Below are 24,479 nucleotides of genomic sequence, written 5' to 3' on the forward strand. Positions count from 1 at the left end.
TTTCCATGAGGACACCGTTTCATGCCATGCCGCAGTGGGTGGGCAGCCCGGGGGGGGCTACCGGTGCTGTCTCATTCGCAGCCCCTCTCCCCCTCTCGGGGCCGCTGCAAGCCGGTTGCAGTGTTTGTTCTGCTAACAGAGCTCGTTATCAGTGAGCAACACACACAGGAAGTCCTGTCTGGGATTGTCCATCCCAATCCTGATTTATACAGGAAAAAAGGCATAAAAAGCCACCCTTCCACCTCCTGCCTGCGTGCAGAGCCAGTGACCAGCCGTGCCGGGGAGGCACCACCGCAGAGCCGCGGCTGCCTACCGGGGGCGAGGGGCCTGGGCCATGAAGCAGCACCAGAGGAGGCAGCGGCCGAGGTTGTGGAGAGTTGTTTGGAGCCGGAGAAAGCGGTGCGTTTTCCCTGGCTGCTGTGAAGGGGTGCCTGGAAGAGAGCAAGGTGCTGCAGGTACTGTATGAGCCATAACTATCATGGGGATAATGGCCGTGGGCTGGAGGGAGCTGGCCAGGGGCTTGGGGAGCCAGTGGTTGGGTTTCAGGAGATGTTAACCGGTGCCCAGTTGGGCTGGAGCCATTCGTGCCAAGCCAGCTTGTGATGCCTTTATTCAGTCCTTTGCGATGCCGAATCCCGGGGTTCAAAGGGGCCGTGCCTAAGCGAAGGCAGGAGGAGAAACTAAGCCCCTTGATACAGTAAGCTAACACATTACTGCTAGGACCAACAGGCTGTGACAGCAAATTGGGGGTTTCCTTCCGAAGAAGCGCAGTGCGTTCGTGCACGCCGCACGCAGCAATGCAGGAGTAAGTCGGGAGGACTCGCAGAGGTGTCGGGACGCTTCGGGGCACGATTTGCCCCTGCAGAGATGCTGAATGGTGCTATAGAGCGGTCTCGTTCCACCCCAGAGGAGGCTGCATTTCACTGCACCCATAGCTAGGTACTGACAGTGCAATGTGGGATGGGGCCACTTCTGTGCTTTGAGGACAGGCAGTTGTCCTTTATCTGCAGGGTGCTTCGTGGGTGGCTTTGGAAACAGAAGCAATGGAAGTATAGCACAGGTATTAGTGACTACTCTCTGCTCCGGTGTTTTTCCCTCGAGTGAAACACAAGTACACATGTTTCTCAGTGGGATGCAGCAGTGCTAGTCGCACTATTTCTCTAAGCAAAGGACAAACAATGAGGAAGTGCAGGTGATAAGAGTATCTGACTGCTGATGGGCAAGCTCCTGACATTGTCCTTGTCAGCCCAAGGGAAGTGGTACGGATCAGAGACACACAAACTGCAGCTGGACTCAGAGCCCCATCACTAAACCCAGATCTACCGTCCATACGAGTGGAAGCGGGGTAAGACAAGGCGGATTGTGCCAATGATGCAAGCTTACCCCGGGGTCCGATTTAGCACCTTGACACTCAACTGATAACGAAGAGAAATTAGATGTCAGAAGCTTGCTCCTTTCCAACCTTGCTCCTTTTTCTGCTACTGTTTAGTTGGTCTAATAAAAGGTATCGCCTCTACCCCCAGAGGTTTGTCTGCCTATGCTTTTAGACCAATGTGGTAAAACCAATATCCCTGCTGCTTTCATTGTATCTCTCCACTGAATGTCTTGCTCAGGGGCAGCAGATTTACAAACTCTAGCAAATTGTCTAAGCCAAATGAGGGGAAATCTCAGGTAAGGGGGGCTGTTGGTGGGGCTGCGGCAGGAGTTAGACAAGCGGCACAGAAAAGGAGCAGGGACTCAGAAGCTGAAGGCAGAGGAAGCAAGTAGGATAATGCACCATTGCGCTGAGATCTCTCTGCCCCCATCTCCTCCTACATGCTTGTGGGCCATAGGATAAAATCCTTTATTCCTAGCTTGTCTGCTTCTCGGAGGGCAACTGCAGAAACAAATCTCCCCGTTGGTCCATTTAACGCTTGCTTCTGTGCAAGCAAATCTAAACTAGGAACTGCCTTTTGGCATTGGAGGGTCATAAGGATGAAATGATGTGTTTTAAACTGGAAGTAGCCGTCAGCTAGTAGAGGGCAAATCTCTCCCCATTAATAGTATTTCCAGTGGTCTCTTTTGGAAGTAGTTGTCGGTCGATAGAGGACTGATTTAGGGACTGGTTTGATCCATGCACTCAACTCTCATTGATCCCTACTCTGAGCTGAGGGCAGTGCGTGTTTCCTCTGAGGAGTAATGTAAGCTGGAGTTAATTTTGTTGCTGACTAACTCCAATTTTACACTGTTGAAATCAATGGACTTACTCCAGAGTCACTCATGGGTGAGAGGAAAAATCAGAGCTATGCTTTTATTAGCTGTGATTTTTGACACTGTAACCACTGCAGTGTCCTTTAAATGCAATCCCAAATGTAACAGAAACCTGGCTAAATTGCAGCAGGCATTTGCATTGTTCATGCATTTGTTTTACCCTGGGGACGAGTATTGAGCCAGGAGACCAATTCTGATGGCTGCGCCCTGTGTTCATCGCACGTGCACTCGGGCACCCCGGTTATCCGAGCGGTTTTGCGAGAGCAGCGAAACCAGGATTTGGACAACAGTAATCAGATACCGCCGGGGATGGGATGGAGCATAATAGGGTGGTGGGAGGTCTTTCTTCTTGGAAAGCTCTGTGGCATAGGGTTTGCTTGGAAATGTCCTTCATTGTGAAGTTTAAAAGGCCCTTTTTAAAAGTCTTTCCAGCGTGCCGGCTGGCAGAGCTTCCCTTAAACAAAACACCAGGCCTGATTGCTTTTTAAGAGCATCTCTCAGCATCGCTGGTACCTTAGAGCATTTGCTGTCGGAGCTGCATGCAAAATGCCCGCTGGGATCCCAGGGAGAGCGCAGGACGCAGCAACTAATGGGGCAGCCTTGCTAGATGGGGAAAATCCTACAAACGGGTGATGGGTTCTGCCTTTAGGATGTGTCTCCTCCTATTTGTCTCCCTCCCCTTTGCTTCTTATTGCAGCACCTCGGCCTCAGTCCAGGGAAGTATGTAAGAACGTGCTCAAGTGCACGTCTTTCCCCGCACCGGGGCTTCAGCACCTTCCTCAGTTGGCAGAATCGGGGCCTGGGTGTGGACTCTCCCATTGTGTCTCCTCTCATTGTTCACAAACTAAGCCACCGGTTTTCATCCAGAGCCTCCCCCTTCTGCAGATCAAGAGCCAAACCCTCCATCAGGGCCCCACGGCAGCCTTTGCTGCATACCCCACACTCCCTCCCAGGTCATGGGGGAACTGGTTGGGCAAGGGGGCTGCGTGAGCACACCTTTAGGCCTCACTTGGTGGGATCTGGGGGTTGTTTCCTGCCCCCGGGAGCTGGGGGCAGAGGTTGTGTGTGGAGCCGGCTGTGAGATCCTGCAGTGCAAGACATGGGGCATGTGCGCTGGGGCTGGGGCTGGAGACTCGCGTCTTTAAAATTGAACCCTAGCTTTTCATTGTAGTCCTGATGGCATAAAGCACAGGGAGCATCTAATCAGCTGCATTTTAGCTTGTGGGAGAAGTAGCACCCCCATTACAAGGCTGACGCACTGGCAGGTGGATTAAGCAGGGCAAAAATAAGAAGGGATTATGCAGAAGCAGTTTCTGCTTGGCCGGGAGGCAGGCGTTAATATGAGAAGTCCGTCTTCCAGGTTGGAAGGTGTGCATGGGGACAAGCCGCACCGAATATCAGTTCAGGGCTGGTATCAAACTCAGACTTACAGTCAAAAGCTCAGAAAAGTCTTTCCAGAAACCCTATCGTAGCAGCAAGGACAGGTGGTGTTAACCACAAAACCCAGCTGAAATGGGGGGCGTTGTACTCATTTTCGCCCTCTGGCCCAGATAGCATAAATATTTCTCGTCCTGGGTCTTGAAGAGTTTTACCCCGATGCAGGATTAAACGAGCATTTGTTGATGGATCCTCAAGGAGAAGGCTTGTACCGAAATAAGGATTTGACCCAGCAAAAGAAGCTGAAAAGCAAGCATTGTGGCAGTCCACATTATTGCCATGCTAGAAATAGCTTGCAGTGCCCTTAAGGAAGAGTTAAGCAATCAGGTAGATACCTGGGGGAACCTAAACGGTAAACCGGGGTGCATTTGTTACTGTCATATTGTTAGGTGTGAAGCCGAAAGCTGAGTGCCCTCCATGCCTTTAAGTCTGAATGAATCTACCCTAGTTTCCACATAGGAATTTCAGCCAGATTTTTATACTGCACTCGCACAACTAAAGGATGAGTCTGGTAAAGCGAGAGCCGAGCATCCGTTGCCTTCAGGCCTGAAGGATGCAGAAGTCAATTGAACAGGGCTCAAAAGTTTGCCAGTCCAATGTTTCTCCCTCATTATATGGGCTGTATGATGATGGGGGGCTAGCACAGTGACGAGAGCACAGGGAGCCTCGCTCTGATCCCAGCCCCTCCTGGGGTCTCGGATGCAGCCCATACCCACCCTGGTCTCCATTTCACCCAAAGCATTCGCAGCCCCAGAGCTTGCACTGAGCAGCGGGGTTTGTCCACGAAGTTTATGTTACGCGCGAGATGCATATGCGAGTGACATGGCTTGGGGACCGGGGATGCTCTGGAGATGGGGTCCCGCACTGCCGAAGGAGGAGTCATACGGATAGCACCGGGCTGGGATTCCTCAGAGCGCCCCAAGGAATTTGTTGTCCAAAAGCTGCTGAAATTCAGCAGGAACCAGGTGCCAAATTTCCTAAGGCCCCTCTGAAAATGCCGGCCTTACCTATGGTTGGGCTCTGCTGACCTCAGCGGAGCTGGTCCCGAAGCCGAACGCAGCCGCTCCTGCTGGAGGAGTGCAGCAGCGCGTAACCACGGCTTTATTTGTTCCCACAGCAAGAAACCCAGGTGCCACTTAAAGGAAGCGTCCCCTGCTTGCAACAGATGACTGATCCCAACAGATCCGGTGAGTGTCCCGGGACCCAGCAGCCCCTGGGTCTTTGCGATGGGCAAACGGACAAGAATTTGGCTTGGCGGCGGGCTGCAAACAGTATTTGGAAGCTAGTTCTGTACCAGGCCGCAGTCACAGCCCTGCCCAGCGGCGCAACAATAGCACGCTGCGCAATAAGATCATTAGCGGCCCTTCGGGGCTCTGGGAACGAGCTGTATTTTGAGTTTATGAGATGAAATGTCTTGACCGTTTCCTAAGGGGCCGGCCGGGCCGAGACCCGGGCACGAAACAATTCCCACGCCACGCCTGCGGACAGCGAAGGGGAGCCCCGTTTTCTGCGGCGGACAATAACCTTTCCTTCGGACGCTTCTGGCCGTTGTTGTGTGGGCCCCGCGACTGCCCCGCGCCCCACCCCGCGGGCGGTTCTCCCCCGGCGCCCGCTGGCACCCTGCGGCGCTGCCCCCCGCCCGGCGCCCGCTGGGGACGCCCAGCCCGCCGCGGGCAGCGGGGGCCGGCCGGTCCGCAGCCGCGCAGCTCGGAGCAAGGCCGGCGGCCGCGGAGAGGCGCCGGGAGGCGCGGGCGTCTCTTCCGCCGTCCCTGCCCGCGGCTGCGCTGCCCCGCCCGGCCCGCGCCGCCCCGGGGGCCCAGCGCCCGGTCCCTCCGCGCCGGCCGGCCGCGGGTTCGAGTCCCGCGGCCGCGGGGAGCCCCCGCCCCGTCCCGCCGCCCGCGCCGCGCCCGCACGGTAAGGGCTGCAGCGCCGAGCACCCGGCGCGGGGAGGCGGCCGAAAGGGTGGGGGAGCGGCAAGCGGAGCGGCTGCCCGGGGCGCGCGCAGGGGCAGGGAGCAGGAAGCCGAGCAGCAGCGGGGCAGGGAGCGCCGAGTGGGGGGGCTGAAAACAGTGGGGGGGGGCAGATGGGGCAGGGAGCGGAAAGCGGAGCAGCAGCTGAGGAGGGAGCGCGCGGGTTGCACGGCCCCCAGGGCTCGGCCGGGCCGGGGCAGGGCGGGATGGTTCTGCGGGAGCGCGGCGCGCTTGGGCTCCGTAGCCCCAGGACAAGGAGCAGCGGAGGGCGAGCAGGCCGCCCGCGGGAACGTAGCCCGTTCCGCTGAGATTCAGGCCGGGCGGAGCAGGATCGTGACCCCGGTTCGGGGCCGCTGCAAAACCGAATCTTTCTGCAGAGCCCGACGCGCGGGTTTCGCTGACAGGCTGGAGCAGCTCGCGCAGTTATGCGTCTCCGCCAGCGGTTTAGCCAGCGCAGAGGTGGTGGGACACAAGTCGGATGGGAGCGGGCAGGTTGCAAAGCTCGGACGCTTCCTACCGCGCCGGGAGCACCGACGTGCGTCCAGTCGCGTGGTCTTGATAGCCCAGCCTGCCTCGCGGCCTAAACCCCGAGGCCTTGTTGATACTCAAAAGGCCGTATTCGCCCCCTTATCAGGCCAGGTTGTCCTTCGAGGTGAAGCAGGAAAGCCGTGTTTCGAGAAGGAGCAGAGAAGCGGCAACGCTCGAGCACCCTTTGGCCATCGGGTCTGCAAACCTGCAGCTTCCAGAGCTGCTCGTTTCCCAGGGCAGTAAGCATCAGTAAAGCATCCATCACGGCCTGCGCCTGGATTGGTGTCTGCTGTTGAACAAGACCCGGTGGATGACTTCTGATGGCTTAAGACCCCTGATATTTTTCAGTTGTTGAGGTCAAAGGAATTGAAATCGTTCTTTTTTAGCGTGGTTTCTGGTTCCTGAGCAAACGATGAAGAAATTGACTGCGGTGCAGGGCGTTTAGCAAAAGCATCTGGACCATTTTTAAGCCCTCGGCCTAGACCCCCGACAGCCAGGGATGGGGCAGGGAGCCTGGTCTGGCACAAAGCAGATGGTTTCCCACGTCTCCTCACAGGAGCGGGAAGGATTTGTCATCTACTCTCCGGCGGAGCCGGCCACGTGGCTTAAGCCAGATCAGCTTGGCCCCGTTGAAACCGGCGGCTGCTGCATGCCAGCTCGAGGCTGGAGGGTGTCTGACGGAGGGGCTTTTCCGTGCAGGCTCACAACTCAGGCTGCGAGACGCAACCTGCCTGTTAGCACCCCGCCAGGCACCAGCGCGGGGTCTGCTTATCGTCAGGAGTGTCTCACCGGCTGCCCGTGAGATGGGGCGACGCGGCTGCCGAGCCAGGCTTTGATGGCAGCAATTATAGTTCCTTGAATTTGTAACGGTGGGAAGATGGAGGGATGGTAATTCTGCATTATTATGCAGAAACATGCGGCGCTGTCAACGCCGCGGGTAAACACAGCAGCAGGAAGACATTAATCTTTGCACATTAACCGAAGCGTTGGCTTGCTGCGTTCGGTCGGGCGCCGCTGTGAGCACCGGGGAGGCTTGCTCCTTCCCTCTGCTGCAGGTGCGCCAGGCCCAGGGGATCCCAGCGGTCCCTTCTGAACCGAGGAGCCGGGGGTGATGCTGAGCTGGGATGTGGACGGACTGCGTCCTCGTGCCCCCGTCCCATTCTCCCGCCCTGTTCATCCAAGTTCCTCCGTTTGTTGTAGTAGAGCTAACCAACCTGTCCCAGGAGCCCGCATTTTTGGATCAAAGCCTCAAGTAAAACCCTCAGCCCGCTCTCCCTGCTGCTCTGCAATACTTCTGCACGTGTAGAGCCCCCGGTGAGAGGAGCAGGCCCAGGCCCTAGCAAAGTCCCCCTTTCTCGGCTCTGCACCAGACCCTTAGCTGGCTTGGCTTGGTGTCACGATGCATTGCAATCCAGGTTCACTTCCCAGCTCTGCCACTGGCCTGCTGGCCGACCTTGGGCAAGTCACCTCCCTGTTCCAGGCCTCAGTTTCCCCAGGCTTATAATGGGGCTGATGACAGTGACCTCTGAAAAGTGCCGTGCGATTTATGACACAAAGCACTACGCGCCGGTCGGAGGCTGGGGAGAGCTAGAAATTCATCTCAAGCGCTGGCGTAGCACCAGCCTGCAGCATTCCTCCTCCATTCCCAGCTGGGATTTCCTTTCTTTTTTTAAGCTTTTAGATACATCAGCGCGTAAACGCTCCGGGTTTGGCGGGGATGTTTCTTATTACGTTGATCCACTTCCCCATAAAAGCCTCTGGTTGCCGTGGGTCTGACTTTTAATTGCCTTGTATTTGAATGGGGGTTTCTTCTCCCCTTTTCCTTCCATCACCTGGAGGTCAGCAGTTTGTTTAAATTCAATATTGTTATTGACCTGCCAGAACTTGGCCTTGTGTGTTTGTCTTCTAGGAAGATCGAAGCCTCTTTATTCCCAATGTGGTTAGTATTGACTTAGCAGAAAGACTGTGCTGCTCTCTGAAGCACTTCTGTATGGAGAGGACCCTTGTGTTGATGAGAGAAGGCCCTCTGATTTCTGTATTTCATTGGGTGAGAAGCAGTCAGCTTCACGATACCCTATAGATTCGGGATTTATAGGCCCCTGTGTTGGCCTCTAATGCCTTTCTGGCATTAGCGACATATTGCATAACAATGCAGACTGCATTTTGTCTCCACAAGCAATTAAATTTGGTCTTAGTTAAAAAAAAAATAATAATAATAAAAATGTTAGCTTTGGGTGGCCAAATTTGCAGCTGCTATGAATCAGCACCTATATCACTGGGGCTCTGCTGATTTGGAGCAGACAAAGATTTGCCCATGGGTGTTTCACATGAATCAGGAAAATAGTAATGATCCTTGTCATTCTTTTTCCCGTACGCTTTGCTGTTTTACCCGCCGCAAGTCTCCTTGGGCGCCGTGGGGTAAATGCACAGCGGGCGCTTCGTTGCCGAGTCCTTGCATACTCTGGGTTGCATCGGTGGGCTCAGCCGTGAGCCGCGGGCGGGGTGGGCGAGCCGTGCATGCTGGCTTGCTGGGGGGCTGCTCCGAGCGCCACGCCGCGTGGGCCGCTTCGCAGCGTTGCCGATGTCTGTAACCCGGCAGAGTTGGCCACCGAATTTTCTTCAGTGTTCGTGCTGCAGCCGGAGCTGGGCCTGCCAATCCATCCGGGGTGGGCGGCTGTGATGAGAGAGCCCCCACTCGGAAACCTTGGCCTGAGTGCCATCCCAAAGCGCCCACCTCCGCTCGCTCTGGCTCGCTGGGCAAGGTGCCCAGGGCTGCTCCTAAGCTCTGCTTGGCACGGGTGTTGGTTTGCACGGAGCGGAGGTGAATGGGTGGGGCGCACACGTGCCCCGCGCAGGAAGAGGGAATCTCAGTGCTTCAGCTGGGCGAGGAAGCCCCCAGACACCCCCTTCCCATGGGATCACTCTTTCAGCCAATTTGGCTCCCGCGGTCCTCTCCCCTTGCTTTGCAGGGAAAGTCCCGCCATTTATTGCAAATGCTGCCATGCATCTCGGGCCCTGGATTCAGCTTCTTATAGCCCCCGGGGGTTTCATTGCCCTTCCCGACAGGAGGCTGCGTGTTAACGGCATTGCTCTTTTGGTCGCAGGGTCCCCCACGGAGGAGAGACATGCAGTAGGAGCCCGTGCGTCCCGTCGACGAGCGGCGCTGGGTCAGGCCCCGCGGTAGCGCGCAGCAGGACAAAAGGACTCAGCAGAGGACAGGAAATGCAGAGAATCAGCTGCCTCCTCACGGGGTTGCTCTTAATCCTCGGTGCCACCAGCACGGAGCATTTGGCCCGGTCGGGGTAAGCCTCCTCTTTGTCTGTATTGCGGAGGGCTGGCCTCTCACGCGCTTTCTCGTTAGGCCCAGGCGGGAGCGTCTGTGTGTGCAAGGCGATAGGAGACGCAGGAGGCCGCGTTCGGCGAGTCGGCGGAGCAACTTGCAAGGTGCTGGCAGAGACCGAGGGACGTCGGCAGCTCCTTCTTGCCCCCGCGCAGGTCTCGGCAGCCTTTGCTGCTGCCTGTTTGCTGTGCCGGTGAAGCAGACGCACAGCTCGGGCCGCCGCGTTTCGTGCAGGGGGTACGAAGAGGGGTTTCTTTGTCCAAAATGACTTCTTGTCACCCCTTTCACGTAAGCACACGCGCACGCATGCACACTCTGCGTTCAGTAGCCCACCAGGAGTAGCCTCATCCATCCTCCTCTCTCTAAAACAGGTTTGTGTATGGTGGAGCTTCCTGGCCCGAATTCTTCTTTGTCCCGAGCCCCCCTGTTCGATCAAGGGGAATTGCTGATACTATTTTTCTTCTTGGACGTGCTGGAAGCAAGCGCCTCCATCCAAAGATGCCGAACGAAGATGTTCAGATTTGAGCTTTTTGAAGGCGTGCAGCCACCTCTCGGCTCTCTCGGGAGAGATGCGAAGCCCAACTCTAAGGCCAGACTCCCCAGCCCTTGTCGTGCCAGGAGGTCTGGATTTGACCAGCCTAAAAATTCAACTCCGGTCGCCCGTCAAGTCGGGGCATGGTTGTATTCGGGCCCTAGCGTTGTGGGTCTGATCGGCCTCTAGTTTGGTTGTACGGTGAAGGTTATGCAGGCCTTGCTACGCTAGGTAATCGTTTGCGTTCTTGTAGTAACGAAGCCCTCAAGGTGAATTATGCGCAGACGCACGTGCACGCAGTGTGTAAACACAGCTTCAGAGTAGCGTCAGCAAAGAAAACTGCAGCTCTTTAAAACAGTGTCTTCCAGACCGATATCCCAGCAGGGTAAAATAAATCTTCTGGAGTTAATGGAAAACACCTGATGCCAGTGCTAATTTCCAGTGTGCTGTTTTGGCTGGGAAGCTGAGATGAGCGGTCACATTTCTTAACAGGCCTCTCTTCCAGAGAGTTGAGATTTGTAGGCCAGGCCACATCCAGGTGAATTGGGCCTCTTGCTGTGACAAAATGCAACCCCCCACCCCACCATGGCCCCAATTTTTAATCAAACACTCTTTAGCTGCAGCGTTTTTGTACGGGAACTTCATTTCCTCGGTGCGACATCAAGGGAAGGGATTTTCTGCCACGGATCAGAATCTGGGCCTGGCTATTGATTTTTCAGCATCACCTAAGTGCTGTTTCCAGCGATGCAGCAGTCTCAGGTAGCAAACGTGCTAAAGACTGCCTGCAAAGCAAAGGGTGTTTTGCATGCCCACCTCAGTCTGGGGGCACGCTTGGCTGTTCTGCCTCGCATGAAGACAGCCCCCTATCCCCCCAGCCACTGGGTTTGGCCTCCTGTCTTTAGCTTGGTGAGCAAGCTCCTCTATTTTACGGCGTGGGACTCTTCTTCGCTACCTGTTGGCTGTGCATGCTTGTCCCTGGTACGGGAACGAGCACAAACCAAGGATTTCTTTGCTTTGGGGGCTCTGTAGGCAGGATGCTGGGATGGAAGCTGCTTTGCGGCACTGTGTGGAGGAGGAAGGACAGATGTGAGTGGGGACAGCTTGAGAATAAGTGCTCAAAGCTGGCTGTAGCATGTGTGTAGGGGGAGAGGAGGGCAGGGGAGGTCGGCTGTGCAGCTGCCGTGCCTCTGCTTGATTTGGGTTAAGTTTTGGAAGCCCTTCTGGGCTTGAACAACTGCTCCAGTGAGTGGGGGGCCGAAGGTGCCTCTGCAAACGCTCCCTTAAGCGGCCCCAGGGAGGTCACGGATTCAGGGCTAGCTCGTGCTCGCTCCGTTGTAGCTGGGTCCCCCGCTGCTGTTAGTGGGTATGCCTGCTGGGAAGTCAAAGGCACCATGCCCATTTACACCCCTTGAGCACTAGGCCCCTATCGGCCAAATCCAGCCGTGGTGCATCACGCTGCATCGGCGCCCAGCCCTCCTTGCTTTTGGACTCCCGTTTGCTAGCGGTGTGTGACCTGCCGTCTTGTGTCAGCCGCAGGACGTGCTCCACGGTGACGCAGAGCCAGACCGTGTCATACCTGGAGTCCCATGTCCAGCCGGTCTACCAGCCGTACCTCACCACGTGCCAGGGACACCGCGTGTGCAGCACGTACAGGTGAGTGCCACGGGTGGGACGCTGCCAGGACACCCCGCCTGCGAGCTGCATGCACCCGGCGCCGCGGCTTCTCGTCCTGCGCGGGTGTAGCGAAGGGATCGTGCCCCGGGCTTTACAGGGCGGCACAGAGGATGAAGCGGGGGCGAGGCCAAGACAGCAGGTCGAGGGAAGTGATAATTTCCCTCTATTCAGTGCTGACGAGGCCACATCTGGCTGCGGGCCCCCACCACAGAAAGGATGTGGACAAATTGGAGGGCAGCACAAATGGTTCAGGGGCTGGGGGACAGGCCTGGTGATGACAGGCTGAGGGCACTGGGCTGATTTAGTCTGGAGAAGAGAGGACTGCAACCACCCTGCAGGGAGCTGAAGGCTGCTATTGAATCTCCTCTCAAAGAGGACGGAGCTGGGCTGGTCTCAGTGGGGGCAGACGACAGGACAAGGAGCAACAGGCTCAGGCTGCAGCAAGGGAAGTCGAGGTTGGATGTTAGGAAAAGCTCTCTCAGGAGAAGTGTAGTAAAGCACTGGGACAGGCTACCCGGAGAGGTGGGGGACTCTCCATCCTTGGGGGTTTTCAAAACCCAAGTAGACAAAGCCGTGGCTGGGATGATGTAGTTGGGGCTGGTCCTGCCTGGAGCAGGGGGTTGGACTGGATGTGACCTCCTGAGCTCCCTTCAACCCTCCTTGTGTATAAGTCTGTGACAGACTTACCTGGATCTTAGGTCTGAGCTTTGCTTTGCCCCCGAGTGACGCAGAGAGGGTGTGTAGTGGGTTTATCCAGGGGGTTGGGCTCCTGCCCCACGTGCAGCGCCCACTGCTAACGCTTTCCCTGACTTTCCTTGCAGAACCATATACAAGGTTGCCCACCGCCAGGCATTCAAGAAGTACTCCCAGCCCTTGTACACGTGCTGTCCAGGCTGGAGAAGGGCAAGCGGCCATGCAGCCAGCTGCAACACAGGTAAATGCGTGGCGGAGCGGGTGGCACAGGCGCTGCGGGGAGGCGCAGGTCCCCTGCGTCGCTCTTCGGGGCGGCTCCCCCGGCCAAGCCTCAGGGGTGCACGCTGCAAGGAAGACGGGCTGCTCTGCTCTACAGGCGCACGTCTCCATGACGTGCGCATCCTCTGCAGCTCAGGGGTGACCCCACGAGACGTTGGATGTCTCCTGCTCTCAGCTTCTGCTGCCATTTGGCCACTGATATCGTCTTTCAGGAGCTCAGCAGCCCCCAGGACCATGCCTGGCACATGCCTGCACAGGCTGCTCTGTCCGTACCCTTATCGACAAGGGCGCTTTTGGAAGCCGGTGTGATTTTGTCCGTACCGAGGCACTCCCTTTTTCTTTTTCGCAAGAGCAAATCCGTTTCAGTTAGCGGTTTGGTTATAGCCTCGCCGTGCTGTTCAGCATGCCTGCCTTGTGCATCGTACCAGAGGGTAAATAAAACTAATGAATCCCTTCCACGCAAATGAGCAGCGATGGCGGTGCTCTGCTTTGAGGAGCAAGTGGCAGCGTGCGGCACAAAACGAATGCAAAACGCACCAGGCGCTCCCCTCTCAGCACATCCAGGCAGACTGCAGCCAGGCCTGGCACCGAGTGAGAGCTGATGATAGCAAAAGCCCCCTCCTCCCCTGCCTCTCCAGCCGACTGCAAAGACACCTCCCTCTTCCCAGTGCTGCACAAGCGAACAGGACGGGGTGCTGGTTGTAGCCGTGTTGGTCGCAGGACATCGGCAGACCAGGTTCTTTGGGTAGATGTGATCTCTTTTATTAGACCAGCTAAATCGTAGGGAAAATGGTTCTCTGCAAGCTTTCAGGCGCAAAAACAAAAAGCCAGGATGGGTTGAGCCACAAATGAGAGACTGTTGATTTCCCTTGGCACGTCTCCGTGCAGAAGCCTCCTGGACACGGCCTCAGTGCTAGTCAACCTGCCAGCCTAAATCTGTTGCTTCCCTTGGGGCTCAGGACTTGCTAGAAAGCTGTCTGAACATCGAGCTGCTAGGAGGCTCAGTCCTGTGGCTGGTTTGCCAGAGGATCTCTGGCCAGCTCTGTCGCCAGCCCGTGAGCCTCTTACTTCTGGGCAGAGGCAGCCTGCTGCGCACTGAGGGTGGCAGGGATTCACACTCATTGCAAAACGTCCTGACCTGCGCGGCACATCTGGGGCTCTCGTCCGTCTCGCTAGGTGTTCCACATCTGGATGAGAGCTGTGTGAGAGGGTCGTGTGTGTTCACACTGTGCTGGAAACCAGCACAGGATCATAGGAAATGAGGGGGGAAAGCTGCTCAGGGGGTCACATCTAGTCCAACCCCCTGCTCCAAGCAGGACCAGTCCCAGCTACATCATTCCAGCCAGGGCTTTGTCTACCTGGGTCTTAAACACCTCCAAGGATGGAGATGCCACCACCTCTCTAGATAGCCCGTCCCAGTGCTTCACTGCCCTCCTACTCAGAAAGGATTTCCTAACACCCAGCCTCAACTTCCCTGGCTGCAACTTGAGCCCATTGCTCTCTGTTCAGTGATCTGCCATCCGAGAACAGGTCAGCTCCGGGGATGGGCTTGCATTCGTGGGCGAGGCTACCGTTAGGGGTCATTTGCACCCACTAGGACTTGGCCCACATTTTTGGGCGCCACCAGCACGTTCCAAAAGCCTACGGTTGCCTAGGGACGATGCATACCCGGCAGGTGGGGAAAGCTCCCATGTGCGCGTATTAAAAGAGCCCAGAGGGGCTCTGCGTCTGTCCATGCGGCGGGATACCCAGGAGCCCCCAGGTGACCTACTAACCCTATATTCTCATTTCACAGCTGTTTGTAGGGCGCCGTGCCAGAATGGCGGGAGATGCTCCTTTCCGGACAGATGCGCCTGCCCTCGGGGGTGGACGGGAAGAGCCTGCCAGACAGGTAGCACCTACACGCCTCTCGGTTTCCTCATCTGAGTAGGGGCTGAGGATGGCAGCGTGCAGGTAGCAGGGGTTTCATAGCAGGGGATTGGCATTAACCATCCATGCACGTAGACCTAATGCCCTCCTCTGCCGGTATGAATCAGCACAGCTCCAGGTGAACCCATTTACATCAGCTGCCCGTCTGGCCTCAGCTTCATACCTGAATATGAAGGTATTTATACCCTGGGCCTAAATCCCTGCTTGCAGAGGGATGGATGCTCCTTTCACACCAGTGACGTCCCTGCTTGCTCCTGATTTACGTCAGCATGAGAAGGCAGCGGGCTATAAAAACCGCGGTTAGCGGGATGAATGTGGGCAGCCCCGGGTCCGTGTGCGCGTAGCCGAAAGGCTCTGTCTGGGTGAGGCAGGCCTTGCTGTGAGCTTCAGTGTCAGCCTTGGTCCCAGCACAGGGCTTTGAACTGATTTTCCCATTGCCTAAAGCAGCTTCTCCCAGGCGTGGGAAGCAGTTAGTCATTTGCCTTTGTGGGAACAGCTTTAATAACTCCCCCGTGCCAGGAGGGGTTACTGGGTTTTATACACACTCCGAAGGCTGATAGAGCCTCATCGAGGAGGAACCAAAACCCTGAACACAAATCCGGGATCAGAGCTAGTGACCTGAACAGCTTGCTACAGCAGGCCGAGAGCGAGTGCCCCGTCCAGAGCACGGGTCCAGATCTGGACTTTTCTTTGCTTGGAGTCTGTGCTTCTGCCCTTGTGAGATGCCTCTGGACCTCATTCACCCCTGTAGTTAATCCGGTGTCATCTGGGGTAGGGCCAGCGGAGTGAAAGTGGAGTAACGCAGTGGTTTTCTGTGTCCGTGAAGTGTGGACCCTCCAGTGGGCTGGAGGGGAGCAGAAGTTGGCTGCACTGAGGATGAGGAAGGAGGGTGCTTGCGAGCTGCTGGGTGCGGACTAATGCCGTGGGTCTCTGGTTTCATAGCTCAGGGCAGCCTGCGCTGCGTACTGTCACCACGGATGGTCTCCCCAAGCTGTGACCTGGGGTGAGCAGTCACAGAAGGGGCTGCTGACCGCATACCGCAGCTCTAGGCTTTTGGTGGGGCCCCCTCCATAACCCTCCCGCGAGCGATGGTGTATGCCAGGGGCTTGCGAGCTGAAAGGGCACAGATCTGTAGTGCTCTGTAAATGTATGTCTCATGAAGGGTCCTGCTGGTATAACCCCCCCGGACCTCTCTGAACTCCCACCTCTGCCTGCAGACATGGACGAGTGCTCCGGCCAGGGTCACGGCTGCGGCCAGCGCTGCGTGAACACGCCTGGGAGTTACCGCTGCGCCTGTCACGAGGGGCATCAGCTCTCTGCAGATGGAAAATCATGCCAGGCTCTGCAGCCAGCTCCAAGGACAGAGGTGTCTGCGCCTCCAGCTCTCAACCGATCCGGTAATGTGCATACAGCCAGATTTGGTTGAACGTTAAACCAGAGCGCGTGCGAGGCAGTGCGTCCTGTAGGAATGAGAGGGGACCGAGAAGCCGGGACTCCTGGGCTCTACTTGCTGTGGGCCACCATGCAGCCTGTCTCGGGTTCCCCAGCGATACAGTGAAGATGCCGCCTCTTTGCGTGCCTCAGATGCCTACCGGGCCCATGCTCCAGCTGGTGGACGTCGCAGGAGCTGAAGCAGCCGTTGCCTTGCCAGGCCACAGACCTGCCACCCAGAACGACTTCTCTCTCCGCGCTCCCTGCAGGCCGAAGCTGGAGGCACGAGGCGTGGCAGGCGATGCTGGTGACGGCCCATTATTACTTTTGGTACGCGCTGTGACACTTCAAACTCGTACCGTGAGTAATAATGCGCTGCGGCCAGCACCGGCGACGGACACAGAAGCGGCACGAGCAGTAGGGGCACACGTGTGCATGCGTGTGCGCACGTGCATGCGTGTGTGCATGTGCGAGTGTGCTCCTCCTCACACTTTCCTGTCTCTGGAGGTGCAGGAAGGTGAAGGGGCCATGTGCGAGAGGTCTTTCCCGCTGCTCTGCATCCCTGCAACTGCGCGCTCCCGCAGTGCCCTGCAGTAGCCGTGCGGCGGGTGGGGCGTCAGGGTTTCCCACAGCGTCCATCGGGCAGAGGGTCGAACAGGACGAAGCCCGTCAGAGAACAACACAGCGCCCTTTCAAAGAGCGCCAGCATCCTGACCAAGCGCTCCGCAGCCTTGAGCGGCCGGTGTTCATGCTGGGTTGGTTTTGGCTATCAGTCAGTACAGCCCCATTGAAGGCAGTGACGCCACATGGTGCTGTGTTGTACCAGCTGGAGTTTCCTCCCGTTGGCTGGCTACCAGGCTAAGGGATGTCAGGACACAGCCCCAGGCCCTCTCCCTAGGACCACCCCAGGCAGCAGCCGGTGGGTGGTTGGAGGGACTGGGCTTTGCTGAGGCAAAACGAGTGCAACAGCACGAGGACTTCGTGCCCTGAGCTGTCCCTGCATAAGGGACAGCCTGCTGCTTGGCATACCTTGGCAGGCAACGCCGGAGTCGTCTGCTGCCACGCAAGCGCTGCCCGAGTGCACCCCCCAAGCGGCACCGTTGTAAAACCCTGCCAAGGCCAAGACATGAATCATTCCCCAGCAAGCCCACACGTCCTGCAGCCCCTGCCAGGGGACAGCTCTCTGGCATCTGAGCAGCTTGTAGGAAAAGCAAGCTTGCTGCGTCTTGGGCCGACGGCCTCTTTTAATTAATTAACCTTGCGTGGAAACCAGTGAGGGTATGCCGGGGCCAAATTAGCAGCCATTATGATAGCACGAAACATTCATCTTTTTTCCACTGAGAGCAATGGCAATCTCCATCCCCCCTCCACACGGCTATCTCAGCGCACTCGGCTTTTGCCGCTGCCTATAGTTTTCTACATGAACTCGTCTGCACCCAGAGACAAAAGGCTGCTTGTATTGGTAACCGGCTGCTGCGGGCCAGTGCCGGAGAGCTGGTTTCTTGGCTAGACGTCAGCATTGTTGAGATGCCTCATGCTATAGGAGCATGGCAAAGACCGGGCGCGTGAGGAAGAAGCACTGCTGCTTGGCCCGTCTGGGTCGGGCGTGAGGATGTGCTGGGATAGCTTTGTGGGCACTGACAGCTGATTGACACCAGTTAGGGGCTGGCCTGCCGTGCGCTCACATCCAGCTGTTCACACCTAGCTGCCAGCTGTGCCCGAATCCGCCCTGGACCTCGGTGGCCGGCGTCGGCAGTGCCCGATACGCAGAAGAGAGCCGTGTCTACCACGCCTCGGCAAATGTCTGAAAGCAGGCGTTCCCAACCCCTGGCCCAGGAAACCCACACCGCAGATGCCTACGGTGGCAGGCTGCCAAAACGAGGGCGGGTTAACGAGCATGCCCGGCAGCGAAGAGCCGTGGCCGGGTGCTCATCCGCAGGACGGGGCTTTCCCTTCATTGAGTGACTGCTGCATCCCCTTTGCAAGGCCCTTTTAGCTGCTTGGAGATGCTTGCTCTTTATGGAGGGGGAGGAGAGCAATGCATGGCTGCAGGTGGGATGCTGCCCTTGTGTTGCCTGGTTAGGCCTGGGGCTGGCGAGGTGCCCGCTGCCCTCTGGCACATTCCTGTCCTCAGCCAACGCGTCAGGGCTTGGCAGCCCCCGCGGCAGAGAACAGGCCTCCCATTCTCCCCCATGCAGCCAGGCCTCTGTGTTAACCCTTCATCAGTGCCTGTCCCCCCCCCCCCGCCCCGCCGTCCTATGCTAAGTATGATGATCACAGGCTGATTTGAGTGCACAAGGGACTGCTTTATTTGCTCCCTGACTGGCGCTTTGCTTTGCACTGCTTCCTTACAGGAGGTGCCTCCGGCGAAGTGAAGGAAGAAATGAAAGCTTTGAGGAGCAGGATGGACGTGCTGGAGCAGGTGAGCACGGCTGAGGCAGGGCAGCGATGCACTTGCCCCTTTAGCAGCCCCTGGCCAGCCTGACCAAGTCCAAATTAGGCCAGAGTCCACATGTGCATCTCAGGGCTGCTCCCTTCTCTGTTTTTTTAATGTCTCTGCTTAATGTCCTCGCTCTCGCCTTACGCCTGGAGCTGACAGCACATGGGTGGCGGAGAGCAAAGGGCCAGCTCCCCCCATCACAAGGCCAGCGAGGTGCCCACACACATGCCCCTCTGCAAGCCGGCTGGCCTCGGGAGGACGGAGGGGCTGGGTGGGCTGCGCGCTGGCTCTCCGTGGGTGGTCTGCGTGCAACAGAGAAGGACAAAAACTGAGCAGCTCCTTTCCTCTCTCTAAAGAAACTGCAGTTAGTGCTGGCTCCCTTCCATCACTTCGTGCCAGCTGGGCTGGATGACGTCAGCCCGGACCCCATCACCGTCCTGTCCCACTCCCTGCGGCAGCTGGACAGGATAGACTCCCTGAGTGAGCAGATCTCTTTCCTGGAGGAGCGCCTCGAGACATGTGAGTGGCAAGCACGGTGTCGAGGCGAGGCTTTCCATTGCAGGTTATTGCTAGCTGCCATACTCTAGCCCTTTTGCTCTAGGAATGGGATCCTGGAGGGCACGTGCCTTCCTGGCTGTTTTTCAGCTCCAGATGCATCCCCAAGCAGGGCAGGACAAGGTGCTATCAGTGACCCTGCAGGGCTTTGTACAGCACGGGAAAGCGGCCAGGTCACTGCAAAGAGCGTTGCCTGCTCCGCTAGCTTGCCGCACGCTGCTCCCATTTGCTCTCCCATCACGCCTGCGTGGCGGAGGGTCAGCGACATGCTGGTTGCCGTGTGGGGGCTTTATTACTCTTTCAAAATGGCCATTTAAGGCGCAACGAGCAGGTAATTTCTGCTCTGCAAGGGTGGAGCAAAGGAGAAAGGCAGATTTAACTGAGGAAATGCAGATCAGTGGCACAGACATCAACTTCTAGCTCCAAACCGTTGGCCGTGACGTAACACAGGATGCTGTGTGTGTGGGCGCACAGTCTAATCTGCCTCGTAACCTTCCAAAAGCCATCTGTGGGCAGCAAGGACTGACCCAGACCACCTCAAGACATGGCAGTGGAGAGCACATGGGCTTCAAGACAAGTGCTCAGTCCTGGTCAGGTAGTCATGAATTTTGCATGGGACACTTACAGGCTAAAGAGCAGAACTACCCTGACGGGACTTCATTATCAAGCTTTGCACAGGCACTCTCAACGGGACCGCAAGGGACCACAACCCAGGTCCTTAGGTACCAAAGAGACGCTCTGCAGATCAGACTACAGCATCGAGATCTGCCCAGCCTGCCTCTTCCAGGCCTTGCTGTTCTCCTCTGGGCTGCTTCGTGTCTGAGGAAGTCATGACCATAGCTGGATAGACACGTGGTTGTCTGTGCCCCTGGGAATGCTTTTTCTCCTGCAGTCCAGTGGTTGTGGGGTCTGGCCCCTTTCTGTAAGGCCACTTTATCCAGTTAGCTAATGTCAAACGTGATGGATGGACAGGACCTGGCTTGCAGCTGAACATCCAGAGTTTGCCCTTCTCTTTGAAGGTGGATGATCAAGGTCCCTTCTGCACCGTGTCATCTTGGCCCTGTGACTCTTGCAGTCGTGGTTGTCCACGTGGCCAGGGGGACATCCAGCACAGGGAGCTTGCTTCTGGGAAGCCTGTCCCCAGGGAGTGCACAGGCCAGGCTGTGCTCCCGGGTTTATTTCTGTTATTGTAGCTAATGTCTGTCTCATGTGAAACGCGTACGCCATCCTGGGAAGAGGATGCACAGCCAAAACTCCCTCCCCCCTGCGACTGCCCTTCCCTCTTGCGTTTTCAAGCCAGGCCCCAGTTGAAAGCTCTCCTTCTTGCCCTCGTGGCTGACCGGGTCTCCAGCAAGTCACGGAGCCAAGACAGGAGCAAGAGAGTGGGAGAGGCACTCGATGGCCCACTGCCGGGGCTGTTTTTCTAGGAGATGGGCTCCCAAGGACAGCTTCAAATGCATCCGAAGCCAGAGCCCGCATGCTGGAGGAATGTCGCAGCAGATCAGACCCCAGCATGAGCTTGGGCCTGTTGTTTTAAACACCGAGCTTTAACTGCAGCACAGAACCGGTGTGGGAGCAAGCGCACCAGGTAGCGTGGAGCATTTCCAAGTTACAGCTCCAAAGTCCATGCTCGTAGCTAGAGCTCAGGCCATGCCGCTCTGGTGCACTTTCCCTTTCCAAAGGCCAGCACTGACAAATGGAAAGGGAGATTAAACCCAGCTCTCTGCATTTGGGCAGAGCTAACGACGAGGCCCAACACCACCCTGAGCAGGGCACGAGCGAGAAAGCAGAGCATCCCTGCTGGGCTCGGCGTAACTCCATATGCCTTCCTTTTTATTTATTTTTTTTGACTTTGGGATTTTCCCAGGCTGTTTTGCTTTGCGAGTGCGGTTCGGACTGTGTCGGCAACTGTGCACCCCCCCCTCCCCAGTGCAGGCTTGGGCGAGTAGCTGCTAGGGTTAGCGTGCCTTGCTGTAACAAGGAGACTCTCTTGTAGCTGGGAGGCAAAACAGCACTAAAAGAGAGACTGATTATTTTCTGAGCTGCTCCACATGCAGCTAAACTGAATCCCTTTAGGGGGGCGGGTAACAACGGGTGGAGTTTTAGCTTTCAGCTGTGGGCTGCCTTGTGAGTAAATGACTCCAAAACGATTTGCCCAAACCTGGCTTTAGGCTCCAAGTCCTGTCAGTTTGATTTGGGCTCGAGCGCCTCCGGCCTGCGCCCATCGCCGTTGAACGGCGTTGCATCTCGTTAGCAAGATGAGTGATGGCTCACGTCTGCACGGCGTCTGCATTTTCCATTTGGCGTCCGTGCAGACGCCCCCCTCCGTGGCGCTGCCACCGCCACAAAGCCGCTCCTCCCGACTCGCGTTCGCGACCATGAAAAGCGAGCGCTGTTCAGGCTGGCCGCGGCTGCTTTCAGCTCCGAACCGGCTGGCTATGACATAGACCTCGGAAAAATCTCCAACCCTCGCAGCCCGGCAATGGCTGCTTTCAGTCCCTAGCTGCTCGGCTATTACATAGACCTCAAAGGAATCCACGACCCGCCGGCAGGACCGAGCGAGATAGAAAGCGCTCTGTCAGCTCGGCGGCTCGCGGCGACCTGGCTTGCTATGCAAGGGGCAAAGGTTTGGTGACACTGAAAAAATGGAGATAGCAAGTACAAGAGCAGCAGTTTTGGACTGACGTCAGGTCTCTTGAAAGACCAGGGAAAAAAAAGAAAAATCCCAGTCGCTCTAGGGCAGCTAGACGCAGCTGGGCCATTGCAACAAGGCCCAAACCGGATCACTATCGTGGCTTTGAAATGCGCTCGCTCACTGGGTATCGGCACCCTCCCACAAGCCAGAGCGTGTAGGAGCAGAGAGGGTCGCTGACTGCCTCCCTATTGCTACCTCCCCCCGGCTCTTGCCCCAGCAGAGCTGAGGTCTGCCCTCGTTTGCAGAAAGCAGACAGTAGAGTCTGGTTCACACAGCCGGTTTGCACCTTCCCCGAGCTATTGCATTAGCATCAGCGAACTGGCGGTGAGCAACTTGTTCGCACACAGCGATGACGCTAGCTTCACTACAGTGCTGCAGCCACAGCAGGAGCGTGGCCAGTTAGACCCAGTTCTCAACCAGTGGGACTTTACATTTATAGCAACAAAACTTATTCTTGACAAAATTATTGCCCTTTTTAATTTTTCATGTCCTTAAAAGTCTCCCTTAATGACTCATATAATACTAAACTTCAGAATACACTTCTTGGGAAAAGTGAGGTTTTGTTTTTATCATGGTGGGACCAGGGTTTTTTGATAAAATGGTTGGTGGGATGTAAGGTGCCAAAGGTTGAGAGACCCTGAATTAGACCCGTATGCATGCGCTTAAAAAGCAAGGACGTGGCGTCCTATTTCCTTTTGCACATAAGCTAGCCCAGGATGAAGCTACTGCTGCCAGACAATGGGTAGGAGCAGCGCAAGCTGCTCCAGGAGAGCTGGCAGGGAGCAGCGACAAGGGGGTGGGCATGGGAGCCAGGACTGCTGCCTTTTATTCTTCATGCTCTGGGCACCCCAGTCATATAAGCATATGTTAGGCTGCTTTCAGCCAGCCAGATCCCCTCCTAATGCCAGTTCTGGCTTTATCCATTTTCAGGTTCATGCAAAAATGAACTTTAGCACGTACCCGCCACGTCCCGAAAGCAGCAGCACAGCAACTGGGTCAACCTGCCCTGGCCATAGCCAGACCACAGCTGAAGAAGCCACGGTGCCTGCAGGACAACACGGGATGACAGGATAAGAATTTGTTCTCGATGTGGCTGTGCCTGCTTCCTCTTCCTCAGCCTGCTGGTCCTGGGGCAGCTACATCCCAGTTAGCCAAGTTTTCTCCCAAAGATCATGCCTTCCCTCATGCTCATAGTGAACCCTTTTCTGCACGGACTGGCTCAGTCCATCCTTATACAAGAGAAATGCTGCAAGCAAAATTCCATGGTGCTTTTTTTCTTTTGCTTGTAGTTAGCTCTAGATGAAGTCTCAGGATACACGTATTCATGGCGAGGTATAGCTATGCGACTGCACGAGCCGTGCTAACAGCAGCCTGCTTCGAGCTGCTGCTTTCATGCTTTGTATTGCTAGAGCCTCTCATGCCATGCCGCTCAATGCAGGGAGCACAGCTCCCTCCATCTTACTTACCTCACTTCGCCATTAGACTAGGGCATAGTGCATGGGAGTCCAGATCCGGTCTTTCCATATTGACTGACAACTTTGGTAATTCCCTTTGCCCTCCAAAGTGCTTTGAGGCCCTCGACCAAAACCGGCTGCTGGCAGGAGCCAAGTGCAATGTTAGAGGAGTGCAGGGAAAACTGCGGTTAAGAAAGCCCAATCATGCAAGGAGTACCAGGAACAGGGGAAAGTTGCATCTCTCCAGCGTCTGATGCTTGGAGAGAAGGGAGCTCTCTCTCTTTGGCTTTTCTCTCTGCAACAAGCTTCTCTTCTGTCCAGTGAGGGCAATACATTAGCTACCATCATCTGCTAGTCATCTGAAGAGATGCTGCTCTTGAAAGGCTTTGAAGCATTTCATTTCTTTCTACAGTAGGCACTTTGGAGGGGGAAAGGGAAACCCCCCCCGCCATCCCTTTCTGCAAGTCTGACACTGAACACGTTTAACCTCCATCCCCCCATTCCAGTTGCCCAGCTCATAAGCCAACACGTTTCCCCTCTTCAGGTGCTCCAAGGGTTGGTACAACATAATCCTTCCGCGTCTTGAGAACTGGCTTCATACCGCATTACATGGGGACTTGGCAAGTTGGCTCGTTTACCGACGGTAACCGGCCCCTTCACGCAGGTGCCTCCATCCCTTCCCAGAAGGGACAGCCGGCAAAATGGCTGTTTTGTAATGCTATATGAATAGAGGCATGTTACCAGACAGCTCAGAGGGAAAGCCTGTATAGCACATGCGACTACCTCACTCACAATAGCATTGGGAGAGGTAGGCACTGGCTAGAAAACACAGCACATGGTACAGTACTTTCCTACCGATAAAGCAATGGAAGATGGACACTGTAAGGTATTAGCCCATCATGGAATATGGAGAAGGGGTTTTATTAAAAAAATAAAGTCATATACTGTAAAGAAAAAAGTCACTGACTGGACTTGTCTTGTGGTGCAATTCAGAATGAGCTTCACAGCTGGAGCAGATGCCCAGAGGTTGAGGCAGGTGCTCAGATGGACCCAGGTCCCATTTCAGCCAGTGCTGTTGGCTCCTGTGAATGGAAATACTGTGATGTGACCTACCTCACCAGGGCTGCAGATGCAGAAAAAGCACACGTATGGCAGAGCCCAGAGGAAGCCTGCTAGGGTAGAGGCTAGCAATTTCCTTTGGCTTCTTGCCCCAGCATGGGGCACTTTGCCTGTATCCTTCTCCCTCTGTGTGTGCACCAAGTCACGAGACCT

General features: G+C 56.2%; 1 protein-coding gene across 3 annotated transcripts; it reads left to right on the top strand.

Annotated features, from left to right (window-relative positions):
* The first annotated feature begins 239 nt into the window (after window positions 1–239).
* Window positions 240–24,165, top strand: EGFL7 (EGF like domain multiple 7). Of its 3 annotated transcripts, XM_090021899.1 has the most exons (10): window positions 240–455; window positions 4,805–4,874; window positions 9,290–9,487; window positions 11,588–11,710; window positions 12,553–12,665; window positions 14,499–14,594; window positions 15,850–16,029; window positions 18,418–18,485; window positions 18,860–19,022; window positions 22,684–24,165. In XM_090021899.1, exons 3-10 carry the CDS (start codon window positions 9,408–9,410, stop codon window positions 22,704–22,706), a joined length of 846 nt encoding a protein of 281 aa, XP_089878025.1. In that variant the 5' UTR covers window positions 240–455; window positions 4,805–4,874; window positions 9,290–9,407; the 3' UTR covers window positions 22,707–24,165. The 3 variants fall into 3 exon arrangements, with proteins under 3 accessions (XP_089878025.1, XP_089878027.1, XP_089878028.1); XM_090021901.1 differs by lacking the exon at window positions 4,805–4,874; XM_090021902.1 differs by lacking the exons at window positions 240–455; window positions 4,805–4,874 and adding an exon at window positions 5,335–5,601.
* The last annotated feature ends 314 nt before the right edge of the window (window positions 24,166–24,479 follow it).

This window comes from Crocodylus siamensis, chromosome 11, assembly GCF_052110815.1.
Source record: "Crocodylus siamensis isolate JL-2025a chromosome 11, ASM5211081v1, whole genome shotgun sequence".
NCBI lineage: Eukaryota > Metazoa > Chordata > Crocodylia > Crocodylidae > Crocodylus > Crocodylus siamensis.

Coding starts and splice junctions, on each gene's coding strand:
- EGFL7 (XM_090021899.1), top strand. CDS start 9,408: ATGCAGAGAATCAGCTGCCTCCTCACGGGGTTGCTCTTAATCCTCGGT. Junction 12,666..14,498: donor TGCAGCCAGCTGCAACACAG/GTAAATGCGTGG, acceptor CTCATTTCACAG/CTGTTTGTAGGGCGCCGTGC. Junction 16,030..18,417: donor TCCAGCTCTCAACCGATCCG/GTAATGTGCATA, acceptor GCTTCCTTACAG/GAGGTGCCTCCGGCGAAGTG.